The sequence below is a fragment of the Anser cygnoides genome, chromosome 3 (assembly GCF_040182565.1).
Source record: "Anser cygnoides isolate HZ-2024a breed goose chromosome 3, Taihu_goose_T2T_genome, whole genome shotgun sequence".
In the NCBI taxonomy this organism is placed as follows: domain Eukaryota; kingdom Metazoa; phylum Chordata; class Aves; order Anseriformes; family Anatidae; genus Anser; species Anser cygnoides.
Window position 1 is genome coordinate 75,653,499 of NC_089875.1, and position 26,592 is coordinate 75,680,090.

Here is a 26,592-nt window from a genome sequence, read left to right on the forward strand (position 1 = left end):
TGCATGTATTTATTGCAGCCATTGGAACTGCTCTGGCACTCTTTGGATGAATGGCTAGTTCTTATAGCCACAGAGCTGATGAAAAACAAAAGGGACTCTGCCAACATTACTTCTATTTTGCTGAAGCAAAAAGGACCAGATCACCAGGATGCTACTCCTACTCCTTCCTTTGCCACTGCAGGAACTGAGAGCACAAAAGAGATATCCACTGACACAGGGGACTCGAAAACATATGAAGTTGCCGGGAAGCAGGAAGCTTGCGCTGATTGCCAGGATGTTATCTCTATGACAGCAAACAGGCTAAGTGCTGTCATTCAAGCATTTTATATGTGCTGCTCCTGTCAGATGCCTCAGGGGTAAGGAAGATCCTGTTTGTTAACTAAACTGTTACAATTTTAGAATCAAATATACTTTCTTGGAAGAACATTCGTGCTGACCAGATTATATTAATGGCACTTAAGGATGTACTTCCTAATGCATTCACTAGCTCTATTACTTTTTTTTTCCTTCTGCTTTAATGGTACCAAACAGCACAGCAAATTTTGCATAGTGCTGCTACTTATGAAAGTAACTGCGTTGGAGCAGGATACGTATTGGATGTTTAATAGCTCTTTTTAATCATGTGGGATACATGCAGGAAATGTAATTTTGGTCACTTGAAATTGAGCTGTTTCTGCTATTGGTTCTTAACATGAAAATATCCCTAAGTTTAATGTGATTATCCAACAACAGCTATCATTGAGCTCAGAAAAAATGCAGATTATCATTGTATATGAAAATGACAGCTGAGGCAGGACTCATTTGGCTATATTGCAGAAGTTTATAATAAGCAGCCTTTCATCTCAAAGTAACACTGGCTTGGAATTCTGCATCACGTTGGCAAACATTACATTGTGTGGAGCAAACATTACAGCTTATGTAAGTTTGATACCATCAGCGTCTGGTTTAAAAGGAAAAAAAAAAAGTAGTGTCTACTGTAGCTGAGGTCTTAGTCTGTCCAGGTTAGTTAGGGATTATGTTTGTCAAGTGAATGAAAACATCCTTTGACCCTCTTGAGTGGAGGATTAGAAAAGTATGGAGGTGTGATCAGCTATCTGAGGAATCTTGAAGTGAGGTTCCTGCTACATGACAACTCCTGGTTATTGCCTGCCACTGAAAGGATTTTTCTTTCTCTGCCACATGTAGTGAAAAAAGTTTTCAAATCAGCCAGTGCTGTCTGTCTGGTGTATGCTCTTCTGTGGGCGTTCTGGAAGATGCTATGGGAGTCAGCACATTCAACGGGCAGCGCAGTACCTTGACTTCTAATTTTACTCCACCTTAAATAAGAAACTGCTTGTAAGCTATTCTGTTGACATCTCTATCAAACCTTACTAAGATAAAATGCCAATAAAGGCTTAATTATGACAGCCAAATGAAAAGGAGAAATGTTTATAGAAGTGAATAAGTACATTTTTCCCCCTTGATTTATCTGTTTATACCAAGATTAAATTTGAGGCTCTCTTCCTGTACCCTGCTGACTGCTAACAGGCCTTGCCCACTGGTTCTGTCCCTCTGTGTGCTTTACACTCAGATTAGAGAAAAAAACCAAACATGAATACTATGTAGGCTTAATTGTAGGCTTAATTGAGAGTTGTTATCATAGAAGCCAGAAGACTAAAAACTACTTCAGTGACTGATTGATAACTGGGAGGACTCCTTGGGGTGCAGAAAAGTAAGGTAGAGCACACCAAAATTCTGGGTTTCTTTAGGGCTTTTCAGAACTTTGTAGAGAAGTGTAGAAGAGTGAGAATTATTCTGCTTTACTAAAGTTTTGATAGTAATAGAACTAAATGGCACGACACTGCAAGCCGTTCCTGCTGTCAGCTTCAAATAACTTGAAATTCCAACAAACGATGTTTTCAGATAGAAAATGGCTCTATTTTTAAGTTTGAGAGTCTTGTTTTAATGGAGGAGAATAAACAGAGCCCATAGTTTTCCATTGTTCTTAATATTCATACAATAAAGAAGACATTTCATGCTTAAATGGAAAATTAGCTGGCTGACGAGTTAGTGAGTGTAAATAGAGGGTTAGCACTTGAGCTTTGAAAGCATTAGAAACATTAAGGTTATTTTCTTGTTATGATTGCTTTGCTGGTGCTATTGAATCTAGACATTCTTTGTCAGTATACTGAAAAGCAATGTTTTCAGCATCAAACCCTAAGAATGCATGCAAAGTTTTTCCTCTTTGTAAATTGCATCCCAACCATAAATCTCCATACAAGCTGTAAAGAGAGTTCATCTCCTTTCAGGGAAGACCCCTCTCTTAGTTGTTCAATACTTTCAGACCATCTCTCAGACCAGAAATGGTGTCTTTAAAATGTTCGTACTCTGGCTCTGCCTGGAAGATTTTCTTTACTTGTTTGTTTTTTTTTGAGTTAGGGGAGAGATGTGCTGAGTTTTGGTTTTTCAAAACAGAATAAGGGAGAAAAGGAAAATAGCTCTTTTTTTTTTTTTTTAATACAAAAGAGTTGCTCGTTTTATCTTAATTTATGTGGGGAACAGAGTTATTTTCAGACTTCTTGGTGTAGTAGTCAATTTTTTTAATAACTTGTGGAGCTATAATAATTTTTCAGAGGTTTTCTAGCATTGTTATCTTGTACTTTTTAAAGCGCCATTTTTCACAACCTTTCTAGGCACTGGATGGATGAGAGGGTTTTAGCCTTGTTTGCAAGTATTCGTTAGCTCATTCACACACTAAAGGACCCAATTAAGTATTTCTTTCTTTCTGAAAAGCACAGAACACAGGTGTAAACAAATGGTGTAAAGTTTGCAACCAAGTTCTCCAAAAATAGGAGGAAAAAATAAACTCCCATACTAGTGTACAAGATGCTTACATGGCAAGCAGTTTTATAGTTTTATTCCTTTAAGAAACCATCAAGCTTCACCTTGCCCCCCATTGTTAATGAGTTCACTGTAATTTTATTTCTTCCTGGCTCTTTTCCTCACTTACTACAATTTCAAGGTGTGTGGTGGGAGTTTTACCCAATGAACAAGAATATAGAACAATGTATAATGTGTATTGTGCATATAATATTAGTCCTTCCGTATATATATTTCAGTACAACATTTCCATATTGAAAGCTGGAATGATTCAATGCAAAACTGTGCATCTCCATTACTTTGAACTTTTTTTGGTCATGTGTTTAGTAACAAAGGTATTTGGCAGGTTGCTTGATTGTCTTGATCATTTGCATTTTTGCCTTTTCCATTGGTTTGTTATGAAATCTTAATGCTGCTGAGTATTTCATTTAATGATTGACTAGTTAAAAACCATCAGTTTTTATTTGCATAGCATTTTATTAGAAAAGAGAATGCAACAGTGTATGTAATTCAAATTCTTTTCAATTTCACTAAACTGAAGTATCTTATGATTTTCTTTGAACAGGATGACATCGCCTCGCTTTATAGAATTTGTTTGTAAGCACGATGATGTCCTTAAGTGTTTTGTTAACCGGTAAGTTTCAAGGAATGGGGAGTTTCTTTTTTTGTGTGTCCAAAGTAGTTCAAACTTCATAATCGAATTATTTCCTCCTCTTTGTTCCAAATAAAGTCTTCTCTTTCAAGGCAGATAATAACTTTGATTCTTCCTCATGTGTTACACATCATGACTTCTTAGAGGAGTCGCTATCTTAGCACACTTGGCTATTCTCAGTTTCTCAGGGACTACCCAGTTTATAACAGTGTCTTCTGTTTGGAGAGCTGCTTGTATCCTGCACGTGCAAAGGAGGAGGTAGTACAAGTCATTTGGAAACAAGAAGACATTACAAGATAGAGAGTCTGTTGGAACTGTTCTATAGGACTAGTTGCATTATCTCTTTATGTAGGCGTAATGTATCATGAAGCATTATTATTAGATCTCTGACTAATAGGCTTCTAACCTAAGGTATTTTTCTTTCAGAAATCCCAAAATAATTTTTGATCACTTTCATTTCCTTCTTGAGTGTCCTGAACTAATGTCCAGATTTATGCACATCATAAAGGCTCAGGTAAATGTCAAGAGATGTTTAGTTACAATTTCTATGAATATAAAGAAAGTAGTTTGGTTTAAAAACAAATAAATACATCCATTTGGGGAGGACGGAAGAACAAAATGTGGCCTCCAGTGCTTCTGAATCTGGGATGCTGAAAGATCAGATTAAACAGACATGGGGCATCCAGGCGTCTCTACTTTAAATTCTGTATAATTCATGTGTAAGTTCATTTTAGATTACCACTGTTAAATGTGTCTCAAAAGTCCAATTTATACATAAATTTCATAATAGAAAGTTAACTTCACTTAATTACATCTAATAAATTGAGCTTTAAAACACTCCGCTTTACTTTAAGTGACTTAAATTTTGAGACAAACCACAGGACGAATACACCATTATTAGTTGATTATGCCATAATTAATTAGTGGAAGCTCCTTCAGTGAAACATCATTTTGTAATGTTGCACTTCGTACTGTTTCATTGGTTAATTGTGGGTGGGTGTGGTTTTTTTTTGAAAGTAAAATATTGATGTATTGATAACCTAAATTCACTTTTTGGTTTAATGTGGGAAAGTTTTGTGGTCTTTTTCTTAGGGATTATGTAGTCTGACAGCCACTTCGGTATAGCTGATGGTCCAGTCTTTCTGCATCCCAGATTTCAGCAAGCACTTGTCCTTTCTTCAGCGAGTCTAGTACTTTCCACTTCCCAAAATACTGTATGGCTTATTAAGGTAGTACTGAGTAACTCTCTGCACATCTCAAAAAGCATCAGTGGTGTGTATAACCATTTTCACAGAATCACAGAAGGGCTGATGTGGAAAGGGACCTCTGGAGGCCATCTGGTCCAGCCCCCTGCTCAAGCAGGGACACCCAGAGCTGCTTGCCCAGGACCGTGTCTAGGTGGTTTCTGAGCATCTCCACAGCCTCTCTGGGCAACCTGTACCAGTGCTCTGTCACTCAGACAGTAAAAAGTGCTTCCTGATGTGTAGATGGAACGGTGTTTCCTAGCTGTGCTTAGGAGGTAGGAATTACGTAGTTGAATGCATCTGTGTGATGTGGTTTACCTCTTCTTTTGTAGCCATTTAAAGATCGCTGTGAATGGTTTTATGAACATCTGCATTCGGGGCAACCAGATTCAGACATGGTGCACAGGCCTGTCAATGAAAATGACATCCTTCTGGTTCACAGAGGTATTGTGCTAGAAACAGAATAGTGTCTCTTAGAAAATACAGAAATATACTGAAATAAAATGAATTAAGACAAAATTAATTGGTTCTTTGTATTCAGATTCTATTTTTAGGAGTAGCTGTGAAGTTGTCTCTAAAGCAAATTGTGCAAAACTAAAGCAAGGGATTGCTGTGCGATTTCATGGAGAAGAAGGCATGGTAGGTAAAATGTCGTGGTTTTCCTTTATCACTATATATGGAAATACTAATTATGTTTTTCATGAGTATTGTTTTGAATTAAATCCAAATTTAAAATAACTTCTATGCTTTACTAAGAAATGTGGTAACCTAGCTTAACTACCCAGTGGAAGTTCTAGGTACTAATATATTTTATTTTTTTGACATGCAGGGGCAGGGTGTGGTGCGTGAGTGGTTTGATATTTTATCCAGTGAAATAGTTAACCCAGATTATGCCTTATTTACCCAGTCAGCTGATGGTATGTCTCTGTTTTTTTCTCTGATTTTAGAGCATCTTTCATAAAAGCGTTTTAATAATCTGAGAGTCACTTAATTGTAGAATGTAAGATCGCTATTTTTAAATAGGAAAGACTGACAGAATTGTTTTCATATGTAGAGAAGTAATCTGTTCAACATAAGTTTTTATAAATATGAATGATTTTTTTTTTAATTTGAAGTTTTCATAATTTTGTTCTTTTGTGAGAGGACAGTGAGTTTTAATGAGCCCATGCTATTTAATGATTCCATTCTATTTCTGCCTGGTATTAGAAGGACATAACACTTTGACAGCAGTATAGAAAATGTTTTCCTTTCTCTTGCAGTTGTAAGGGAACTGTGGAGATACTCCTTTATTTCTTTTTAGAAAACCACAAAGTCAAACAGTTCACTTTTGTGGTAAAACCAGATGTTGATCTCCATGCGTCTGCCTTTTATTTGACTTTTGGGTGCTTCATGCACAGCAAATCGTTATCGATAAAAGATTTCACATCAGCAGCAGTGATAAATGTTTTGTTCTCTACCTTACAAAGTCTTAAAAAGTGGCAAGGATTTCAGTCAACAGCAGAAGCATAGATCAGTTTCTGAAAGTTAAAAGTTCAGGGATGTCTCTTGGAGATGGTCTCTTCCAAGGAGAACAGGACAGGATGATCTCCTGTCTGCATCTGGCTGCAACCAGGTGAAAGAAAGTGAATATAGTCTGATCCTTCATTTGAGTACGTGTACAAATTGGTAAAAGCGTGGACCATTAGAGTAAGCAAAAAATGCATGTAAAAATACAGCAAGATGGAAGACCAAGTTTAGCAGATCGTGGCTGTTACCCTTGTGTTGATGATAATTAATCAGAGTGTTGCCTTGGAGAGTGGCTAAGCAGTGTCACTGTTACAGTATGATGGCATTGCATTCTAATACATTTCCTTCTGATGTCTTTTTGACAAAAAAAAAAACAACCAATTTTCCAGAACTCCAAGATAAAACTTTGTGTTTTTAGATAGTTAGCTTATTTAACAAATATAAACTTCAGTTTAATAATAACGATGATGATGAAGAAGAAACCAGTTATGTTTTTATTTTACAGGAACAACTTTCCAGCCAAACAGCAACTCTTCTGTAAATCCAGATCATTTGAACTACTTCCGTTTTGCAGGCCAGATCCTGGGACTAGCTCTGAATCACAGGCAGTTGGTGAACATTTACTTCACAAGGTCATTCTACAAACACATTCTTGGTATGGTTTTATTTTAATCTGTTTATTAGTCATAACAATCGTCTGAGCAGTAAACTTCCTTTTGAACTTGTGTGTGCGTGCTTGAAAGTGGAAAAAGTCTTGGAAATAAATAAAAGTCCTGCTAATCTTTTATGAACATCAGAGTTACAGCATGATATGGCAGTGATTGCTATTTCAGTCTGAGCCTCTCATGAACTGCCACAGCATGCAGAATTTCCTTTCTCTTTAAGTGCTATTCCTTAATCTTCTTTGGAGGTGTAAGATAGCGTGGTGTTTTACTTTTCCTGAAGAACATGGATAAAGAGTCTTGCTTTTCCTCAAGAGCCACTCTTTAAGCCTTAGCAAGGCTTTCAAGGGATTGGATCTCAGTCTGATTTTTTTTTTTTTTAAATAACCAGTCTGTTTATCTGCAATCTTTTTTTGATGTTTGCTGAGTCTGGAACAGATCAAGGAGTTTCAGATTTACTGTTTCTCTTCTGTGAAAGAGTTCAGGTAACAGTGTTGCAGTCTCATGATGCAGCTGCAATCATCTTTGTCAAGATCTTGCATGAAACTAGGGATACCTTTTACTTGCCTCCCTCAGTACTGCTTTCTGCTGTGGGACAGTGACTCTTGTACTGGGCAAGAAGAGATGGAAGACACCAGTATGAAGCAGCGCTACTCAGGATCCCGTAGTCATTGATCCTTCACGTAGGAGAAGGGTTCCAAAGCAGACATTTCTTTGTATGACACAACTTGGCACTGACTTAAGAGTTGGCCTCTCATCAAGAGATTTCTCTGTACGAGCAGAAGAATGATGCTCACAGGCTAATCTCCATGTGATGTATTCACAAACGAAAGTATTTTTTTGCTGTTTACTTACACGCTTTGAGAATAGTCAAGTGGTGCTCTTGTGACCTCTTTTGGAGATGACTGCTAATTAATTTTGGTTCTTGTGTAGTTTGAACTCTCATTACATACTAGGTTTCTTGGTATCTGAATTAAAAAGATGATGCATTGTTTCCTCTCTTTTTTTTTTCTTTTTCATTTTGCTAAAATAACTTGTTCTTATAGTCCCCATTTAAAGATGTCTGCCACTTCTGAAATTTAAGGCTGTCACCTCTGGTTACCAGATATGTTCTTTTGCTTCTTACTCACGTCACAGAATGATATTTTTGCTGAAGTGAGAAATCAGCACAATATGTAAATCAGCAGTTGGCAGCTGAGAGGAAAGAGGGTGTGTCTTCTAACAGAGCATATCACTATGCCAAACCAGACAGCAGTGAGTAGTCTCTATTAATAAGATCTCACCAGTCCCTCTGAATAAGGTCTTGCTGTTCTGTTGAGCAGACGTCCTGGAATTCTCCAGAGGTTTGTGTACATTCAGCTCCTTTAGGAGCTCAAAAGGTTCACAGGTTTTTATCACTTCTTGTTACTTACCACACAGTGAACTGGAAAAATTATACCTCTGCTTCCCAAAGTAGTTTCTTTTCCTGCTCTAGAGTGGTTTATATAAACTTCTCCAAGGCTTCTTCCCTCAGCTTCATGCACCTCCTATCTTCTTGCATAAGGAATTTGAGTTGCACACCAGCAGATACTCCTGAGGGTTGGTTTATCTTCTGTTTTATTTTTTTGGTTCAGGTTCAGCTATGGATTATACTCACTGTTGTTCATGCCAAATATAAGTTACCAGGTTACAGACATAGTAGAAGTTCCCATCAACTGTCTTTGATGCCCTAAGTAATGGAATATTAAATCTCCTCTTGAAGCCTGAGACCAGTTCCTTCCTTTGGTTTCTCACCTTGCACTGAGATCCTTGATTTTTCACTTGCCTTTCCTGATGATGACACTGAATCCACTTGTTTTGTGGTAAGACCTCCTCTACCCAAGGAGGCCTGCGAACTTTCAGAGGAACTCTTCTCTGTATGTCTAGAGAAGATGTGAAGTGGAATTGCCATAAGTAGAAGCTGAAACTAACATGAACAAATGTGGATGCTTTTTGAGACTTAGCACCTTTTTTCACCCTGATGAGATGAGATCTTTCTACAATAGCTTGTAGGCAAGGAGAGATCTCCAGCTTCAGTGATAACCCAGCTAATGTGATTTATAAGGTTAGATGTGTAGTCAGTGTGATTTCTGTTTTTGAACTTAAACATTGCTTTATAGTTTCTTTTGCTTGTAAGGATTGAGCTCTACTACAGGTCTAGAACTAAGGCAGAAATATAGGCAGAAATTAACAAGGCCTCTGAGGTTTCCTTTTCTGTGTCTATATGCACCCTACTTAAATGGGAAGAGAAGATAGTTTCACTAGTGCTGTTATCCAGTTACTTTGTTTTTCTAAGGAGCTAGTTACTTTTCTGTTTGGCAAGGGAAACTTCCATCTCCGACCTACCAAGACACCTAGCAACCTAACTGGTAAATTCCTAACTGTGCTATCTCCTGGTAGAATCAAGTATATTAAGAAATACCCTGTGAAATATTACAAGCAAAAGTGAAAATTATTTTCTGGGTCAGTGGATTTTGAGCTGGGGGCCTTATACATCCTTGAATACTTACTGCACTTATCTCAGGGGGACTAGCATCTTGTTCTGATGAAATTGATGGAGTTTCTTTATAGCTGTCTGGCTTGAGTCTTTATTGATTGGTAAAATACCTGTCAAGCAGTTGAGGGAGCTTAGTGCTTTGGTATCACAGCTTGCTGACTACGAGTGTAGTTTCCTCTTGACACTGTACTTAATTTTTTTGTCTAAAGGAGTCGTGATTCCTGCTTTTCATTCTGTTTTGTTACCCATGGTTTGGTTATGTTCCCCAGAGGTGGCATTATTTCCACATTTCATATGTGAAATGCACATATGTATAATAGTAGGGAAAAGTGAAAGTCCTCTAGAAACTGCTAGACAGCCATTTAGAAGCTACTAGACAGGTATTAAACTTTTTGGAGAGATAACAGTGAAAATCCATTAGTAAATTATCTGCCTGTCTCTTAAATTGGAATGTTGCTAAGTTTTATCAGAAAAACAATGCCTTACAGTTCTTGTGTGCAACATTACAGCACAAGTCACAACTTCCAGTGAAATGCTGTAACATGGTTTTTGCATTTACATGTTTGCACCAGCTGTTAACCTTTGACTTTTGTGTTACTGTCACGGGTGCTGCTTCTGCAGTCCATAGCATGTTAAGACCTCTACTCATAGAACATTTGTGTAACACTTCACAAATGCATGGAACGTGGTGAAGCAAAGGGAGTACTTCCGAGTAACTTGCTTTTCTCTAAACCTACTAACACCTGCACCCCCTAACCGCTTTCCAAGTATTTATCTATCTTGATAGAGTTATCTAAACTATCTGCCTTCATAAAGGCATTTGGATTTGCTTTCTTGTGTAGTGAAGAGGCAGTTCTTTTGTGCAAACTTAGGCGACTTGTTGTTCTGGACGTGTTTGCTCAAATTCGTTCTTGAGTGCCGTGTTTGTGAAGGGCATATAAATAGGCAGTTTCCATATTTGGTTGGAAACCAAACTTCTAGCAGCTCTGAATTTATCTCAGTGCTTCTCAGTGACTTGCAAGTTCAGTTTGAAAATGTGAAATTTCTGTAAATCTCTTATTGTTTTCTTTTTCAACTGAATAGTAGATCTCATATCAAAGGATTAAAAAGAAAGCTGAAGAGTGAAAGAATTTTCAAAGTAGGGAAAGATTGTCTTTTTTCCAGATCCTTTTCTGGAAGGAAAAGATATTATATAGCAAAACATTATGTTTGATTTTCTAGAAGTTGCGTAGAAAACTTGAGTTTATTTAGGTAATATATTTAACCTTGTATGTTCTGTATATTTAGATGTTTCTACTGAAGTCCATTAGTCATGTAAAATAGTGCAAATTGTTGTTGCTTGAATGGTATGCCATTTGCTTCACTGGAAAGAAAAACATACAGAGGAAACTTTAATGCTTTTAAAATGTAGTAAGTTCAGTTCTGCTGTAGTTAATGGTGAATCCCCTTTTCCCTTTTTCTATTAGTGCATTATTCTGGTTCCTCTCTAGAGGGCAATCTTCTACCATAAATTAAGTTAGAGTACTTTTCACTTTATCCTATTTATTTGGGGGGTTTTGTCTTTATTTTTTTTTCTAGGTATACCTGTAAATTATCAAGATGTAGCATCTATTGATCCAGAGTATGCAAAGAACTTGCAGTGGATTTTAGATAACGATATCAGTGATCTGGGTTTAGAGCTGACCTTCTCTGTTGAAACTGATGTGTTTGGAGCAATGGAAGAAGTGCCATTAAAGCCAGGGGGTGCAAGTATACTTGTTACACAGGAAAACAAGGTGAGTATGCAGGTTTAGTCAGAAGCTGACAGTATAAGAAAAATAATTGGACTGACTTTCTGAATAACTGGAAACATAAATGATATGCCACTTATGAAGGAAGTACATAAAAAAGTTGCCAACACATTTTAGCCCCCCTTTTTCTAGCTTAATGTTTTATTGAAGTAGTAATCTCCATTAAGCGTTCAGCTTTGATATTCTTCTTTCTGTCAGAACTCTCGGAAGGAGAGTTAACTTTAAAACAAAAAACACTTAGTGTTAACTTTATGAGTATCTGTAGTTTTTAAAATAAAGTCATGGGTAAACACCAGCAGAGTAAAACGATAACAATTGCATAAAAAAAATAAAATCTTAGGTAATGTCACAAAGCATCGTGCCTGCTAAGGCTGTCTATGGCCCTAGATTGCTGTGCAGTTATGTGCAGAATAACTGGCAGAGTAAAAAGCTGCAGGAAGCTTTTCAGCCATTTGCAATTTTCTTGGGATATATCTATATCAGTAGTATGTATCTACTTTTTTAATATACTTTAATAGTAACAGCTTGGAAAGTCCTTGAGTTCTCTGCAGCTTTAACTCAGAAACAAAAATGGGAAAACACAGCCAGATTTTGACTCATGCAGAAAATGTAGATGGACATTAATTGAAATCTGCAGTTCGTAACCCGACATTTTGGAGTAACCAAAGCAGTGTCATGCGTAAACCTGTATTTTTTTTTTGTATCATTAATTCTTCTGTTCCTTGTCTGCTTCGTGTGTTGGTTTTCGTAAGTGTGGGTCTAGTCTAACTTGCTTTGTGTATGCAGTATTCGTGCAGCTTCATCGCTAGCATAGACAGCTGTCGTAATGGCAAATGACCACTTGGTGTCAGCATTTGTTGTAACAAAATTTTAGTTTCTTTTGGTGCAATTGGCACTGACTTCTTGTGTGCTTAATCCTCATTTTCATTAAGGCAGAGTGCCATTGCAATAACTGAAATACATATTATTAGCCTGATTCTGCACTGTCTCCTGCAATATAATCATTCATGAAAGAATAAAGACGATAAAACAAGTCTAATTGTGAAGGGAGTGGATGATTAATTTCTTTATTACCTATCAGAGAAAGCAAAGATGTTGATTCTTGTTTCTGGTCTTAATTTCAGTATCTAAAACAGATGTACTTGAAATAAATTGTGGTTTCGTAACAACCATTTAAAAAGCAGTTGGCAGCTATCAGTTAGCATGAAATTAGAAGTTTGCCTACGCGAGGATATCCTCAGTCATTAATAGCTCACGTTGTTCCCTTAACTTCTGGCTGGGCAACACTGTGTAGAACAGATGCACCCATGCTAGCTCATCAGCCTTCCTCTGGGGTGACAGGAGGGGATTAGAGTTTGTGTAGCTTTTATTTGAAGGGTGGTAAAAAACAGCTGACTGTTAGGGTAGCTTTTAAACTGTTAATATTCATTGATTTTTGAATTTGCAGGCTGCAAAATGTAAAGTCAACAGACGTCTGTAAGATGACACTGTCTTTTTACTGCTGATTTTGACACAACGAACTGAGTTGTTGAAAATCATAGATCTGTGTTTTAGTGGGTTTTAGTGCTGTTGGGAGATTTTTTGGATTTCTCTAACCTGCAGCTCTAGTAGGTTAAACAGAAAAGAGTATCCTGTAATTTATGCAGCATCTCTTTTTTTCTGCAGCAGATATCTTTTTTCTGCCTTTACCTGAGGAATAAAAGACTTCTGTTTAAAACTCATTGTATTCGCAATACCTCTGGGAGAAGGAAATATAGCTCCTAAAAGAATTTGCTGTGTATGCACACCAGCAGATTACCTGTTTGAAGATAGCATATTTTTAAAGGAAATTGAACAAATCTTTATTCCTTAAAAATAAATTAAAAAGAAAAACAAATAAAAAATCCAATAAAAAAACAAACCAAACCCAAAGCAACAGAAACCATCCAAACAATCCATTTCCCTCTCTCTGAAAAGCAAAAATCAAACAAACAAAAGAAAACCACCAGCCCCATTGAGAAGTGGTACTAATAGCTGTTTGTAAAAAGCTGTTTTCTTTGAGCGAACAAATTTTCTCTTTTTACATCAGCTGTGTAATAGGTGAATGGTTGTGGGTTCGTGCAATGTAAATGTTCCAATCTTACAATTGGACTGTCTGTGTAGTTCCAGCTGAAGTATCCATTATAGTAGTGGTTCAACTGCTTTTTATCATGGTAATGGGGAGACTTCAAACAGAAGTCTTGCTTTTTCTGGTTTCCTTGCTATATGTTTTTCTTTGTTCTTTGCTGTATATGTTCCTGCAGCTTTCTACTTACTTTTTAGGAAAAATGAGAGAGAGAAAGTTTGACCATATGCTGTTTTAAAAAAGTAGTCCAAAACTCCACAGTCATATGGCTTCATGACTTGTCTGTCTGTGACCTGGCTGTGCTGTTAGGCAACAACAAAAAAAAAAAAAACCACAACTTTTTCAAACAGCATTAGAATGTGGCTGGCCCCTAAACCTGAACATCATAACGGACATTGATCGTAGCCTCACCCCAGTGTGTGGGGTTGTGAAATCAGGGAGGTGTGATCTTTGCTTGCTTCACCTCAAAGGAAAGTACAAAACGAGCCCTTACCCAAGCTAGACGTTGTTGTCAGATTTGTGATGTGCATCTCGCTGAATGCAGAATGAGTCGTACCTTTTATGCACTGTGGAGGACTGTGTATGAAATTCTGGAGGTATTTGTTTTTTTTTAATGTGCTCCTAAGGCTTCTGAGAGGGAATAAAATGCAAATGAAGTGAACAGAGGGAAAAACAAATTGACCAGTATTTTGCTGGCATACATTACGTAAATTTTGTAGGAAAGGTCTCTCAGCATGCACCAGTTCTGATAGTCAATACGCTCTGCTGTACCAGGCTGTTTAAAGATTTCTTGCTATACCTAAAGCATAGCAACCGTTTTTCATAATGGAAGTGTTTAATGTAAATATATTTGTAGTGCAGAAAATAGGTACTTAGGTGCGTAATAATTTTTTCTAATGGATTTTTCGAAATAAGATTGTGAAATTTTCTCTCTACAACCCTGTTTTCTCAATAGCCTAACTTAACAGAGACGTAAAAACAAATATTTCTGATCTGATTGTTGAATACCACTCTTAACACTGCTTTTAATCCTAGCTAATGTTTCTTATTTCTTCCCAGAGCTCATAAAATGTAGATGCAGAGGCTGACTTTTGTCTAGTGCAGTTAATCTCCTTTGGCTGCTCATCTAATTCATTAGAAAAGGGAGGTGTCTTCAGTTCCACTGACACTAAAAGCAACCTAGGGAGATTACTAGATTGAAACTAGATATTTGGGAACAGCTTGGCAGTTGAAGACATGCTTAGGTATGTCTTCACAAATTAATTGTCCTCTCACTCTAATAAAATGGTATTAATGCATTTAAAAGTATCTTCCAACTGTGAGGCAGTTGACTAACCCCTGTATACTTCTGGAAATGTAAGGAACTGCCTTTGATGCTGTTTTTTTTTTTATTATTATTCAGAAAGGGAGGAGAGAAAGAATACTTACCTGCTTTTGTGCAGGTTCAAAGCCCAGATGTTAATGAATGCTTTTTTAATTTACAAATCCACATGGTGTTTTTATAAGGTTGTTGTCTTGAAGCATGATGATGGTTAAGATGGTTTAATTGGGAGGTATATTTTATGATTTCATTATTAGAAATCACAATTAGGAAGTAAAAGCATTACTTTGAAACTGTATACTTTAAATAGTCCAGGAATAGATTTCTATTTGAGGACAAATTTTCTTTTCTTGAGTAAAGAAACTTTATTAGACTTGCAAAGTTCTGTCAGGTTAAATGAGATGTGTTTGTACAGCTTTAATGCAGGCGCTTTTAAGTCTGTCTTTTTCTAAAAGCCTTCCTTTAACTGCCTCCTAGGCTTTTGTGTTTTCAACAGCAGAGTTCTAGTGGATTCCTTTTCAAACTGGAGTCCTTTAAAGGGGACAGAGTACCCAAATATCTCAAGCATGCAAACTATTTTGTCTGTTTGCATGTTTACAGTATAAATCCTTTTGTTTTTTTCTCCTTTTTTAAAAATTGAGAAGACTTTCAAGACCTTATTAAAAAAAAAAAAAAGAAAAAAGGGTGTGAGGGGTTTATGTCAACAAATTTTGCAGGGGTAGTCAATATATTCTGTTAGGCTTCCAAAGACAGTGGGAAAGCAAGCAAGCTTTTTTGGCTCACAAATGTTGCTTCAGAATTGTACCTTTTTCTGAGTTATGTCAGTCGGCTTAACCGTGCAACAACAAATGCCAGTGGTGGCAGTATCAGATGCAGGCATGACAAACCAAGTTTATTCACTTCCTTGGGCTTGATCCAGGTCCTTTTTGAGTGGCTTCTGCTATGATTTGAACCCTGCTATTTGGCAGTTGTCTTTGGTGGAAGGAAGGAAAGGGAAATTCAGAAAGGGCTCTGGATTCTGAAGGGTCTTCTGAATTATCTCAGGTTGCTTCAGCGAGTGGAAAGTGCACAGGGGAATCTTAACACCTTACAGTAGATAATATTTGTGATATATGGAGGACTGCATTTATGCGTATTTGTGTATGTGTGAGCACTACGTATTTTTGCTGTCGTATGTCTTAATGTCATTTTCTTGATTACAGGCTGAATATGTCCAGCTTGTCACTGAACTTAGAATGACAAGAGCCATTCAACCTCAGATAAATGCCTTTTTACAAGGTTTCCATATGTTCATTCCACCGTCGTTGATTCAGCTGTTTGATGAATACGAGCTGGTAAGCAGAGACGCCTGTACTTTGTTCAGCACCCTTCATCAGTAATGTAATGATGTAGAAGTAAAGTTCAGTACCCACAAAATATTAATTGTGTATCTTTGATTTCAGTTTTTCTTTGTGCATCTGTCAGTGGTGTTCTCAATACGAGAGTTCCTGCTTATCCTACTTATTTAGAATAGCCATCTTTCTGGCGTTTCTTTAAAAAAAATCTTTAAAAGTCAGGAGATGCTGTCTACTGTCTTCGAGACACACTTTTGAGTTTGAGAATCAAATTGGAAAAAGTTTCTGGAGTAGTTTGATCTTCTGTAACTAAGATATCTCAAGTTTTGTCTCTAGCCATGGTAAAACTCAGCTGCTTTTTTTTTTTTTCCCTAATTTCTTTCATCATAATTTCTACTTCTTGATACTCTGTGTTTAAATTGGATAGATCATGTAACATTATTCAAATTCAAGATTTGTTTTTGTATTAAAAGTTAGTCATGGTAATAATGCAAGACTGTAAGGTTGAAACTAAACAGACAATGCACTGCCTTTTTTTAAAGCAATAACTTTTTAAAATAGCATAAACACTTGAAATTAATGGTTAGTCAGCACTAATCAAAAGCTGTGTGCTTTTTCTGAAGGAGCTTTTGTTGTCTGGCATGCCAGAGATTGATGTGAATGATTGGTTAAAAAATACAGAATATACCAGTGGCTATGAGAGAGGAGACCAAGTTATTCAGGTAAAATTCTTTTTTTGAATAATGTAGATTATTGCACAAAAAGGTTTTTTTTGTTGTCCTTTTCTGTCTTTTCATGGAAGCTGACTGACTAAAATTTGTGGAGCTTTTTAATACTATATTCCTATATTAAATGACTTTTTGTATATTAAATGATTTGGTTTTGTATGAATTTGGTGTGAAAATATCCATAATTTAAGATACAAACACAAATTTACTGTTTTGCCATTATCCTTTCAAGTACAGTAGGTAATGAAAAATGAAAACTAACTTATTTCTTTTTTCTTATTTCGTTTAGTGGTTCTGGGATGTTGTGGAAGAACTAACTCAGGAAGAAAGAGTACTACTATTACAGTTTGTTACTGGCAGGTGAGAAAACTCGTGTAATAACAAATGTGTTGTTTGGATACTCTGAAATAAGTTGACAGACTTCAGACTGCCATACAAACCACCTACCTAGAAACAAGTTGCTGTTTCAGGCAGTTTTTAAACAAGGAAGTAGTGAATTTAACTGCACTTTATATTCTTCTTTCTATTGCATATTTATGTGGCTCTTAGCTCCTCCAGGAATCATCGTTTGGTTTGGAAGGAACTTTAAAGGTCATCTAGTTCCAGCCCTCCTGCTGTGGGCAGGGACACATTCCACTGTAAGGTGGAATCAATAAAGGCTTTAATACATGAGATAGAACTAGGTATCATTTTAGTCAGTGTAAATAGAGTATCCTTCTACTAAAGCTCATTTGGATTTAACGTTAGTGCAGCATGTCAAGATCAAATGAAAGTGTAACCTTATGCAAGACCGTTTGTCTTATGTAGTATTTCTGCCCTAAATTCAAGCTGTTCTTCAGGGAAAGCCACTTCTATTTCCTTTATGGTTTGGTGGCAGTGCAGGGCAGGGACGGGACAGGTTGAGCAGTAAATGCCACTTTGAGCTGGGTGAGTTGCCAGATATCTGTATACAGATATTTTGTAGAGTGACACACATGGGCTGTCTGGATTTTGTAGTCTTTTTTTTTTTTCCTGGTAGCAGATAGAGATCACGCCATCTTCTTAATTTGGTGTTTCTTTCATAGTCTGGATCAGTAGAGCAGTTGACCTTTCCTTTGTTTATAGGTTTTGTGATTAAGCAGTGGTAAAATGCAAATTTAGATCATCAAACCTTGTCTTTTATAGGAAGGAATTTCACAGTCATGGATGTATCATCAAATGGCACAGTCTTCATATTCTGTTAGTTTCACTTGATTTATTACAAATTTCATTGTTTTTAGGGATCGCAGACAATTTAAGAAGCTAATTCTGTGTGCACATCCATCTTTTTCTTTCTGTCCTCTACAGAAACGAGTCTGTAACTCTGACTGCACATCTGTTGTGTGTCAGCTGCTGGTCTTCCATCTTTTAATGGACTAATCCATTTCTAAATCTAGATGGCAAACAAGGATACTTAAGATATAAAGTCATTTTTCAAATACTGCTTAAAACATTCCAAGTGATGCTGATGTGACATTCACTATGTGCATGGCATTTGGGATAATCTGGATTCTCAGGGATGCTTTCTATCAAGTAAACAGTTACGTGGTCTGATTAATACATGCTTGAGCACTATTCATTTTGCTCACAAATCACGTGCCATTTCTTGTTAGTAGGAAATTAGAAAATACATTTTTTTTTTTTTTTAAGAAATCTGGGCTGGAATTTAGAAACAAATTGCTATTATTTTTTTCTTCTATCACCTAGTAAGAACCTGTTGTGTTTTTTCTCCAGTGATGTAAACACAACAGATATTTCTCTGCAAACATTTAGATTTGAGAAGTTACCTCTAATAGTGGTGCGCACCTAGCATTTTTGCACATAAATCCAGCGATGCCCCAGAAAGTCCTAGTTTCTGGGCATGGAAGATTTAGATGCTGAGTTGTCTATGAGCTAAAATTGCAGTTTATGTCTAGTACAGACCAGTATTTCAAGTCAAACTTTACACCAAAAGTATACCTGATTTCAAACTTGAATCTTTTTCTAACTGAATACTCCATGTTTATTTAATGAGGAATTTCTTTTAAGGTTCTGTGTGTGCTGCTTGGGAGTTTGCATTCAAATTTTTCATTATTTTTTTCCTTTAGTCTCTTCTACATATCCACTTAATTGATTTTTTTTTATGAAGTAGTACTATTCTTTCTTTCCAATTAAAGGCTATAAAATTAATTTAGTGAGTCGAATAACATTAATTACATTTATGGCGATGTCTTCAGTGTTTCTCTGACATCACTAAATATTTCTCAAGTGTTACCTTTCATCTTCCCCCAGTCTTAAAGATTTTTTTCTTCCATGTAATAAAGTCTTACTTTGGTAGTTCAGAGCATACAGCATTGTGTTCAGCAGTAATACTAATTCTGAGACATCTTTTTTTAACAGCACACTTTCTATATCGCAAAGTTTGAGTAGCAGATGCTATGTGTTTGGAGGTCTTAGCACTCTGAAAGTCTAAATATAGCCTATAGAAAAATAGGTAGACATGATTCAGATGCAAGTTTAAACATTTTAATAGCATTGAAGTTTCCAAAGCTATGAAATTGTATTGTTGCCCTTGCTTAAGGCTATTTGTACATGTAGTGTGGAAGGTAGGATCTTGTGATCTTATTTACACATATTTAAAAGGCCCTCTTTCCATTATTGGCAGTGTTTTGTTTTGAAATAAAAACTCATACTCAGAGCCTCGTACTCACGCTGCAGCCATCTGTTACTTTCAAGCTTTGAAATCCACGACCATTCCATATGATTTTAAACTATTGTATGAAAAGCATTTCAATAAGTTAAATTGTAAAAATGTTAGTTAATAGTGGGCTGAATAAGAAATATTCAACAGAGTGAAGTCTGTATTTTATTGCTTATATGAATGTGGAATTCTCCTGGCTCACAGAACAAAAGATCACTGCAGGGGAGGCAGCACTGTAGTAGAAATGCAAGCCAAAAACATCATATAAAAGAGGGTACCATTGTAAAATCTTTACAACTGTTTTGAACTGTGGCTGTGAACACAATCACATTTGTATGTCAGAAATAGTATGCTGCAAATAATCAGTAGTTCTCTTCTTGATGGTTGCCTTATACATCAGTGCTAGAACTGCCTGCTGAATAGTGCTGTCGTTAAGACAGGTGGTATAGCTTTTTCTTGGACACTATAGCTAGCTCTTACAGGTATTATTAAAAAGTATTGTTGCAACCTCTGTCATAGCTCCTTAATATCTGGCAATAGCAACCTTTGCTCTTCTGCATTTTCATCGAGTAATTTTACTGTGAGTGGAAGCATTACTTCATTCTTTTCCCTTGCTCCTGCTTTTTGCGGTCATTTTGTTTTTTCATTGTCTTTAATGTAAGTACCTGAAATCTGGAATGCTAACAGCTTTTTCATATTTTCGGGAAGGTTTATTTTGTTTTATCTGTTTCTTTCTAGATACAGATACATAAAATAGATACAGAATCATAAAATAGACAAGGTTGGAGGGGACCTATGGGGACTGCCTAATCCAACCCCATGCTCAAAGCAGTATCAGCTAAAGCTGGATGACCATGGTCCTTTCCAGTCTCCAAGGATGGTGACCCCATGACTTCTCTGGGCAACTTGTCCCAGCATCTGACTGCCCTCACAGGGGAAAAAAAAAAATAAAAAAATCTCAAGTTTAAATGGAATTTCCAGGGCTTCGTTTTGAGCCCATTGTCTCCTGTCTTCTCACTGGGCGCCACTGAGAAGACTTGGGCTCCATCTTAATCATTTCCCCCTTCAGGCATTTAAACTCATTGATCACATTCCCCTGAGTCTTCCATTTTCCAGGCCAAACAACCCATCTCCACACGTCAGGTGCTCCAGTCCCTTTGTGGCCCTTTGCACATCTTGCTGCATTATGTCCTTTTCTCTCTCTTGTACTGGAGAGCTTGGAGCCAGTTCTTCTTGTACAGGGGAAGGATCACCTCCCTCCACCTCCTGCCAGTGTTCTTCCTGATGCAACCAAGGAGGTAGCTGTTCTTTGCAAGGATACATTACTGGTTCACATTCAACTTCTTTAGTCCTTCTAATAGTTTCTTGACTGTCTTTTTCTTTTTATGAGGGCTGTAGTAACAACAGGTATTACGTTGCAATGCATACTAACTTATATTGATGTTATATCTGAATTTTACTCTGTCTCTGTTTAAAGTTTGTGAGGGATGCAGAAGATTGCAAGTCTATTATCCATTTACACTTAAAGTAATCATTGAATTATACATTGATAAAAGGAAAAAATTCTGAATAATATGATTAAGTGAGAATGCATTCCTAAATATGTTAGTGATTTTGTGTGTGTGTGTATGGCTTTGCTATAGAATGTCACTATTTGAGGATGTAACTGATATTTTCGTTTTACTAGTAAACTGAAAACCTAAATAAAAAGATGCATCAAAACACTATAGTCAGTTGTCCCACAGGTAGTAATCAGAGAATGAACTTTTTAATAATGCGTTATTTCTTAAACTGTAAATGTAAATAAATGTAACAAGGTATAATTAAAGTATTATACTGAGATGATGTTCTATTCTAAAAACTTGTCAAAGAAATGAGTTCTTTTGGCAGACAGAATTCTCTTAATGTTCAAAGAATTTGATGTCTAACATAATATTGAATAATGCATTTGTTTATTTGTAATTAGAAGTATTTAGACAATGAGAATTTTGATCCTGGTGAGAAAGGGAGAACCTTGATAAAAGTATTATGAGCTGGTCACATGTAACAGTAAAAAGTATTTGCAGGGTCAATGATATATTTTTGGTTTAACTGTCCTTACAATGATCTAACTTCTGTGAGTATTCTCAGTTCCAGGGTGCCTCATGGTGGCTTTGCCCATATAATGGGTGGAAGTGGATTGCAAAATTTTACAATTGCTGCTGTGCCATATACTGCAAATCTTTTACCAACATCAAGCACATGGTATGTTAACTAGGTCTTATTAAAATATTCTAATTTTTTTATTATTATTTCAAATCATTGTCAGTCAAAAATACAATCTGTTTGAATGTTTACATTAAAAGCTCAAAAAACTCTATAGACAGTCCATATAGTATTCCCTGGCCAACAAAGTGGTGGTTCTTTACTTGGAGGTAGTTGCATTGGTTTTGCTCATTTGCTTAACCAAAAGAAATGGGATCAATAAGGGAATCTTCAAGTTAAATTATTGCATTAAATTTTACTAAAATGAAAAAACTTACTTTTCTGCAATGTATGTGAATACTTAACAGGATTGTAATGGAGCACTGGATTTATTTGTTTGCTGTTTGTTACATAAATGTGACATCTTCACGATTCTCAATCAGAAAACTTTACTGTTTCTTCCTGTGATTTTTTTTTTCCTTTCTTTTCAGTATCAATATGCTCAAGTTACCTGAATACCCAAGTAAAGAAATCCTAAAGGACAGGCTTCTTGTGGCATTACACTGTGGAAGTTATGGTTACACAATGGCATAATGAAGTCTAGAAAACTCATCTGTCTACTGATGTGCAATTCAGAGTGGCAGAAGTAATTTTGGAAACTGTCAATAGAAAAGCAGCTTAGGTGCTGCAGCCCATTGGCAGGGCTGGTTTTCAGAATTCACACAGGATCATTAGGTGTCTCTCTCCATTATATGTTGTCAAAGTAACTTTGATACTGTCAAAGAACTTAAATTTCTCAGTATTCTGTATTTTCATTTATTTAAATGACAGGTCTGTATGGAAATCAGTTTACATACTTTTCATTATTACTTCAGTCTGAATCAGGAAGTTTGTCAGAATCTCTTTCTACAGTCTTATTTTTGATTTTCAACTAGATGGTTGAATGACGTTTGTGTCATAGTTTATTTTACATTCAGATGGCATACTAGTAATGGACAGACGTGTACTTTTTGCCTTGTTGCATGTAAAAGTGCCATTTATTTTTTCAGAGAACACTATAGAAAGTTCAATTTGGATATTGTACAGTAAGACGGATCTGATGTATTTTCCATTTCTTTGCATAGCAACAAATAAAATTTTATAACTTTTTAGTATTTTAATGTATATAATATGTAAAGATTAGACTTACAACTGGAAAGGCTATCAGATGAAATTACTATCTAATTTATATTAGAATTTACACTATATTCTACTAAATATTTAAAGTATTTGTGACTTTATAGTCAACTTGCAGATTAGAATTTGTAAATATTATTTAAGTTCTATATCCATTTGTTTGTTTGAATGCCTTTACTGTTTCCTTGACATAATTGTATGCTCAAAAGTTATTATAAAGTTTTAATATTTTTATGAGAATCTGAATGTGACAAGTTTGTGTTGTTTTGCGTGTTTGTTTTTCTAGGACTTTGTTAATCTTGCTCGTAATTTAAATTGCCGTTGAAGCAGTATTTGCGAAGGCATTGTCAAAGTATATGAATGGTCATAAGCAAATGCACAAGGAAGGAAACTGAGCTTATTGAGAGGTTAACTGTCAAGACTATAATAATTAGAATCTCACATCAAAATTTTTATAGAATTAGGGTATGTTACTCAAGTAACATGTAAAAACGCACAACTGTGTCTCACCAGCATGCGCTTTTGATAAGTGGGGGTAGATGATGTATTTGCAAAACGTTTTTAGGGACCCTAGAATATGTCTACATTATTGCTTTGGATCAGGCTAAGATTATTTTTGTTTGCTCTGTGGCTTGTTTGTTTGTTTTAATGAATCTGATCATCCCTGCTTGTCATGCTTTCGCGTCAGAGAATGCAGTCTGGATTCTTTCCAGGTGAAACTAAGCAGCATCCAGAAATGTACCAGATACTAACAGATGAACATCTAGTTATGTCTGCAGTACTGTGTTGATCTGAAGAGGTGATCTGAAGTAAATGAGTCTAGGCTTAGTGAACACTCAGAAGTGATAAATTTAGGGTTCATGTCCTCAGCACAAACAATTCACTACTGATGTTCTCGTACACTCACTGAGTGCTAATACAGTTGTAGCCTAAGTTTGCTAATTTATCTGTATGGGCTGCTTTCTTGGTTTGTTTGTTTGTTCTTTAAGTATGTATTTATTTTAATCTAAAGCACGTATAACCTCTCTTGGGGGTGAGAGAGAGAAATTCATGGACTGTCTGATTTGGTGGTGCTACAGTAATTTTCCTGCAGGCTAAGCTTTAAACATAGAGTCCCTGCCCCCTCCTCTCTTGCCCTGTCCATTTGTGCCCTGGTATGCATAAGTATTGCTTTAAATTCTTCTGCAGTGTTTGCGAACTTGCATCTGACATCTTAAAGACTGCAATTTAAGGAGAATTGTGCTTTTAGTTAGTAGAAAGAGGCAGGCTCTGCCAGCATGGTAGTCTAGTGAATCCTGGCCAGACTGTTGGTTTAGTCAGCAGAAGCACATGCTGTACCTCTGTAGCATCCTATAGGACAGCTTAAGGAGCTTACTTAGATGGGTTAGATGTTGGAGGATATATGTAGGGTTTTAGTGCTAAATCCCAGTTATCTTGGATTCATCAGTTTAGCAGAAGTACTTCACTTTTCTGCACGGTTGGGTAGTACTTGATTCCCTGACTGTGTATCCGATTTCTTTGTGTGCCTTTGCAAGGTAGATTGATACCAGGAAAGTGTTTTGAGCAATACAATATATTTCCCAGGGGTTATGTGTTTGTTTTCTTTATGTGAACTGGGATTTTAGTCTTTATGCATGTGTTTTACTGTAAATACAGTTGTTCATTAACTGTATCAATTAACTGCAATCTGCATTTTTTTCCTTTTTCATTTCACCTGTTGTGTTTTGTGGTGGTATCCAGTAGTTTACAGGAAACTGGAACCTTGCATAGTCTTGTGTAGTGTCCAAATGCAGAAGTATCAGCAAGTTGAATTTGGTCTCAAGTAGTACTCTGAAAATGCTCGGCAACTGATTTTGACATGTAATGTAGTGCAAAGTTTTAATCTTCCAAACAGTTTTCTGTTGACATATCTCCCTGTTAGAGCATCACAAATGGTACAGAAACAGACTACTTCTTCCTACTAATACTACTCATATTCCTTATGAAGTATCTTTTAGTACTTGTGCAAAATACTTCTTGATAGGATGAAATTCTTTTTAAATACTTATGTAATGAGAAAGCATGATGTAAATAAGAGCTGTATTTCCATTTTCTGCTTGTTGGTCTCCTCTGCACCAGGAGTTCATATCTTTGTTATTGCTAATTTTGAGCAGTTTTTTTTTTTCTTCTGGAACACTTAAACGTTACTGTCTGCGGCAGTTGACCACGTGAAGTTACCAGGATTTAATTATTGCATTGAAAGACTGTTTTTAGGACACCTGCGCCCTATTAGTAACAGGATATGACAAGCATGTTAAGAAAATATAACTTAATATAGCTTATAGTTTAGAATGATTAATTGGTTTATATTTGTTTTTTCCGATAGTGCCAGAAGAAGGCAGGGTGAGTGTTTTATCTAGGAAAGAAAAGAACAGATGTCTTGTCACATCATAGATCATGAGCGCTCATTAACTTTTATTATCTTTATAAAATGTTATATAGCAAAGCCTAGTTTTTGATGCTTGAAAATGTGTTATGCATCTAATGTTACAAAACCATTAAAACCGTAAACTGTGAAATGTAGTTTAATGACTACTACTGTATGTTCCATATGAATTACTATAGTCCATAAGATTGAAAATGGAATGAGAGAGAGAAGGTTGTTGGCCTAAATTTTCCAGAGACTTGGAGACTTCCATGCGTACAGTAAAAAACAATATTAAGACCACATCTGCTTTGGAAGCTTGTGAACTCTCTATTGAAAAGACTAAATTCAAAATTGTGGTTTTAGTGTAGTTGGACTGTTCTTGAAATCTAATGAGCCGTTTCAGCTCTGCAGGTACAACTCAATAATGCCTAATAAAAGGGAAAGGAGTGCTTCTTGGCCTAGTGGTGGGGGAAGCAGATAAGAAAGATGATCAAATTCAGTAATGGTGCTTGTTTCAGAAGGAAGGCATCTTCCACAAGGCACGTCGGGTATCTGTCTAATGCTTGGAAAGCCAGGGTGGAAAGAAGGACTCCTTCAAGGTTTCCCCATATTACATACTTCTCCTTTTATACATATTAAACGGAAGTTGTTGGTTTATGATTGATGTCAATCTCAAGTTCCTTGATTAGTCAACAGAGATGTCGGGGGGGGGAGGGGAGAAGAGGAGATTGTATCTTCTAGAAGTCTGAAATGGTGTCAGTATATAATGCACTGGAACAGCTGTTTGCCCAGGATTCTTTACACTAGTCAATCCGTATGAACTCCTACAATACAAGATTATTTTTTAGGAGATGCTTTTTTACAGAAAATCTTTCTGGAGTGGGTACTTCAGGAAGCCAAATATGTTCAGTGTTAAATTGAACATACTAGAACAGCAGTCAATAAGCAGTATCTTCTTTTCCAGGTAAGAAGTAATGAATTCCCTTTGCAAAAAGTTTGCAGATGACACCAAGTTGGGGGCAGTGTCGATCTGCCAGAGGGTAAGAAGGCCCTGCAGAGGGACCTGGACAGGTAGTATCGATGGGCAGAGGCCAATGGGATGAGGTTCAACATGGCAAAGCGCCGAGTCCTGCACTTTTACCACAACAACCTCATGCAGCGCTACAGGCTTGGGGCAGAGGGGCTGGAAAGATGTGCAGAAGAAAAGGATCTGGGGGTGCTGATTGATGCTCGCCTGAACATGAGCCAGCAGTGTGCCCAGGTGGCCAAGAAGGCCAATGGCATCCTGGCTTGTGTCAGGAATAGTGTAGCCAGCAGGACCCGGGAGGTGATCGTCCCCCTCTGGTGTACTCGAGTACTGTGTTCAGCTTTGGGCCCCTCACTACAGGAAAGACATCAAGGCCCTGAAATGT

General features: G+C 36.6%; 1 protein-coding gene across 4 annotated transcripts in view; it reads left to right on the top strand.

The window, feature by feature from the left end:
- The window catches only part of HACE1 (HECT domain and ankyrin repeat containing E3 ubiquitin protein ligase 1), a 52,452-nt gene extending 27,117 nt beyond the window's left edge, over nt 1-25,335 (top strand). For all 4 annotated transcript variants that reach the window (XM_048079195.2, XM_048079194.2, XM_013175670.3 and 1 more), the window contains 13 exons: nt 19-356; nt 3,425-3,493; nt 3,938-4,025; nt 5,088-5,199; nt 5,297-5,394; nt 5,585-5,672; nt 6,767-6,916; nt 11,017-11,213; nt 15,856-15,987; nt 16,611-16,709; nt 17,005-17,075; nt 21,544-21,657; nt 22,089-25,335. In XM_048079195.2, coding sequence (XP_047935152.2) covers nt 19-356; nt 3,425-3,493; nt 3,938-4,025; nt 5,088-5,199; nt 5,297-5,394; nt 5,585-5,672; nt 6,767-6,916; nt 11,017-11,213; nt 15,856-15,987; nt 16,611-16,709; nt 17,005-17,075; nt 21,544-21,657; nt 22,089-22,191 — 1,659 coding nt within the window. In that variant the 3' untranslated portion in view covers nt 22,192-25,335. The remainder of the gene's footprint in view (nt 1-18; nt 357-3,424; nt 3,494-3,937; nt 4,026-5,087; nt 5,200-5,296; nt 5,395-5,584; nt 5,673-6,766; nt 6,917-11,016; nt 11,214-15,855; nt 15,988-16,610; nt 16,710-17,004; nt 17,076-21,543; nt 21,658-22,088) is intronic.
- The last annotated feature ends 1,257 nt before the right edge of the window (nt 25,336-26,592 follow it).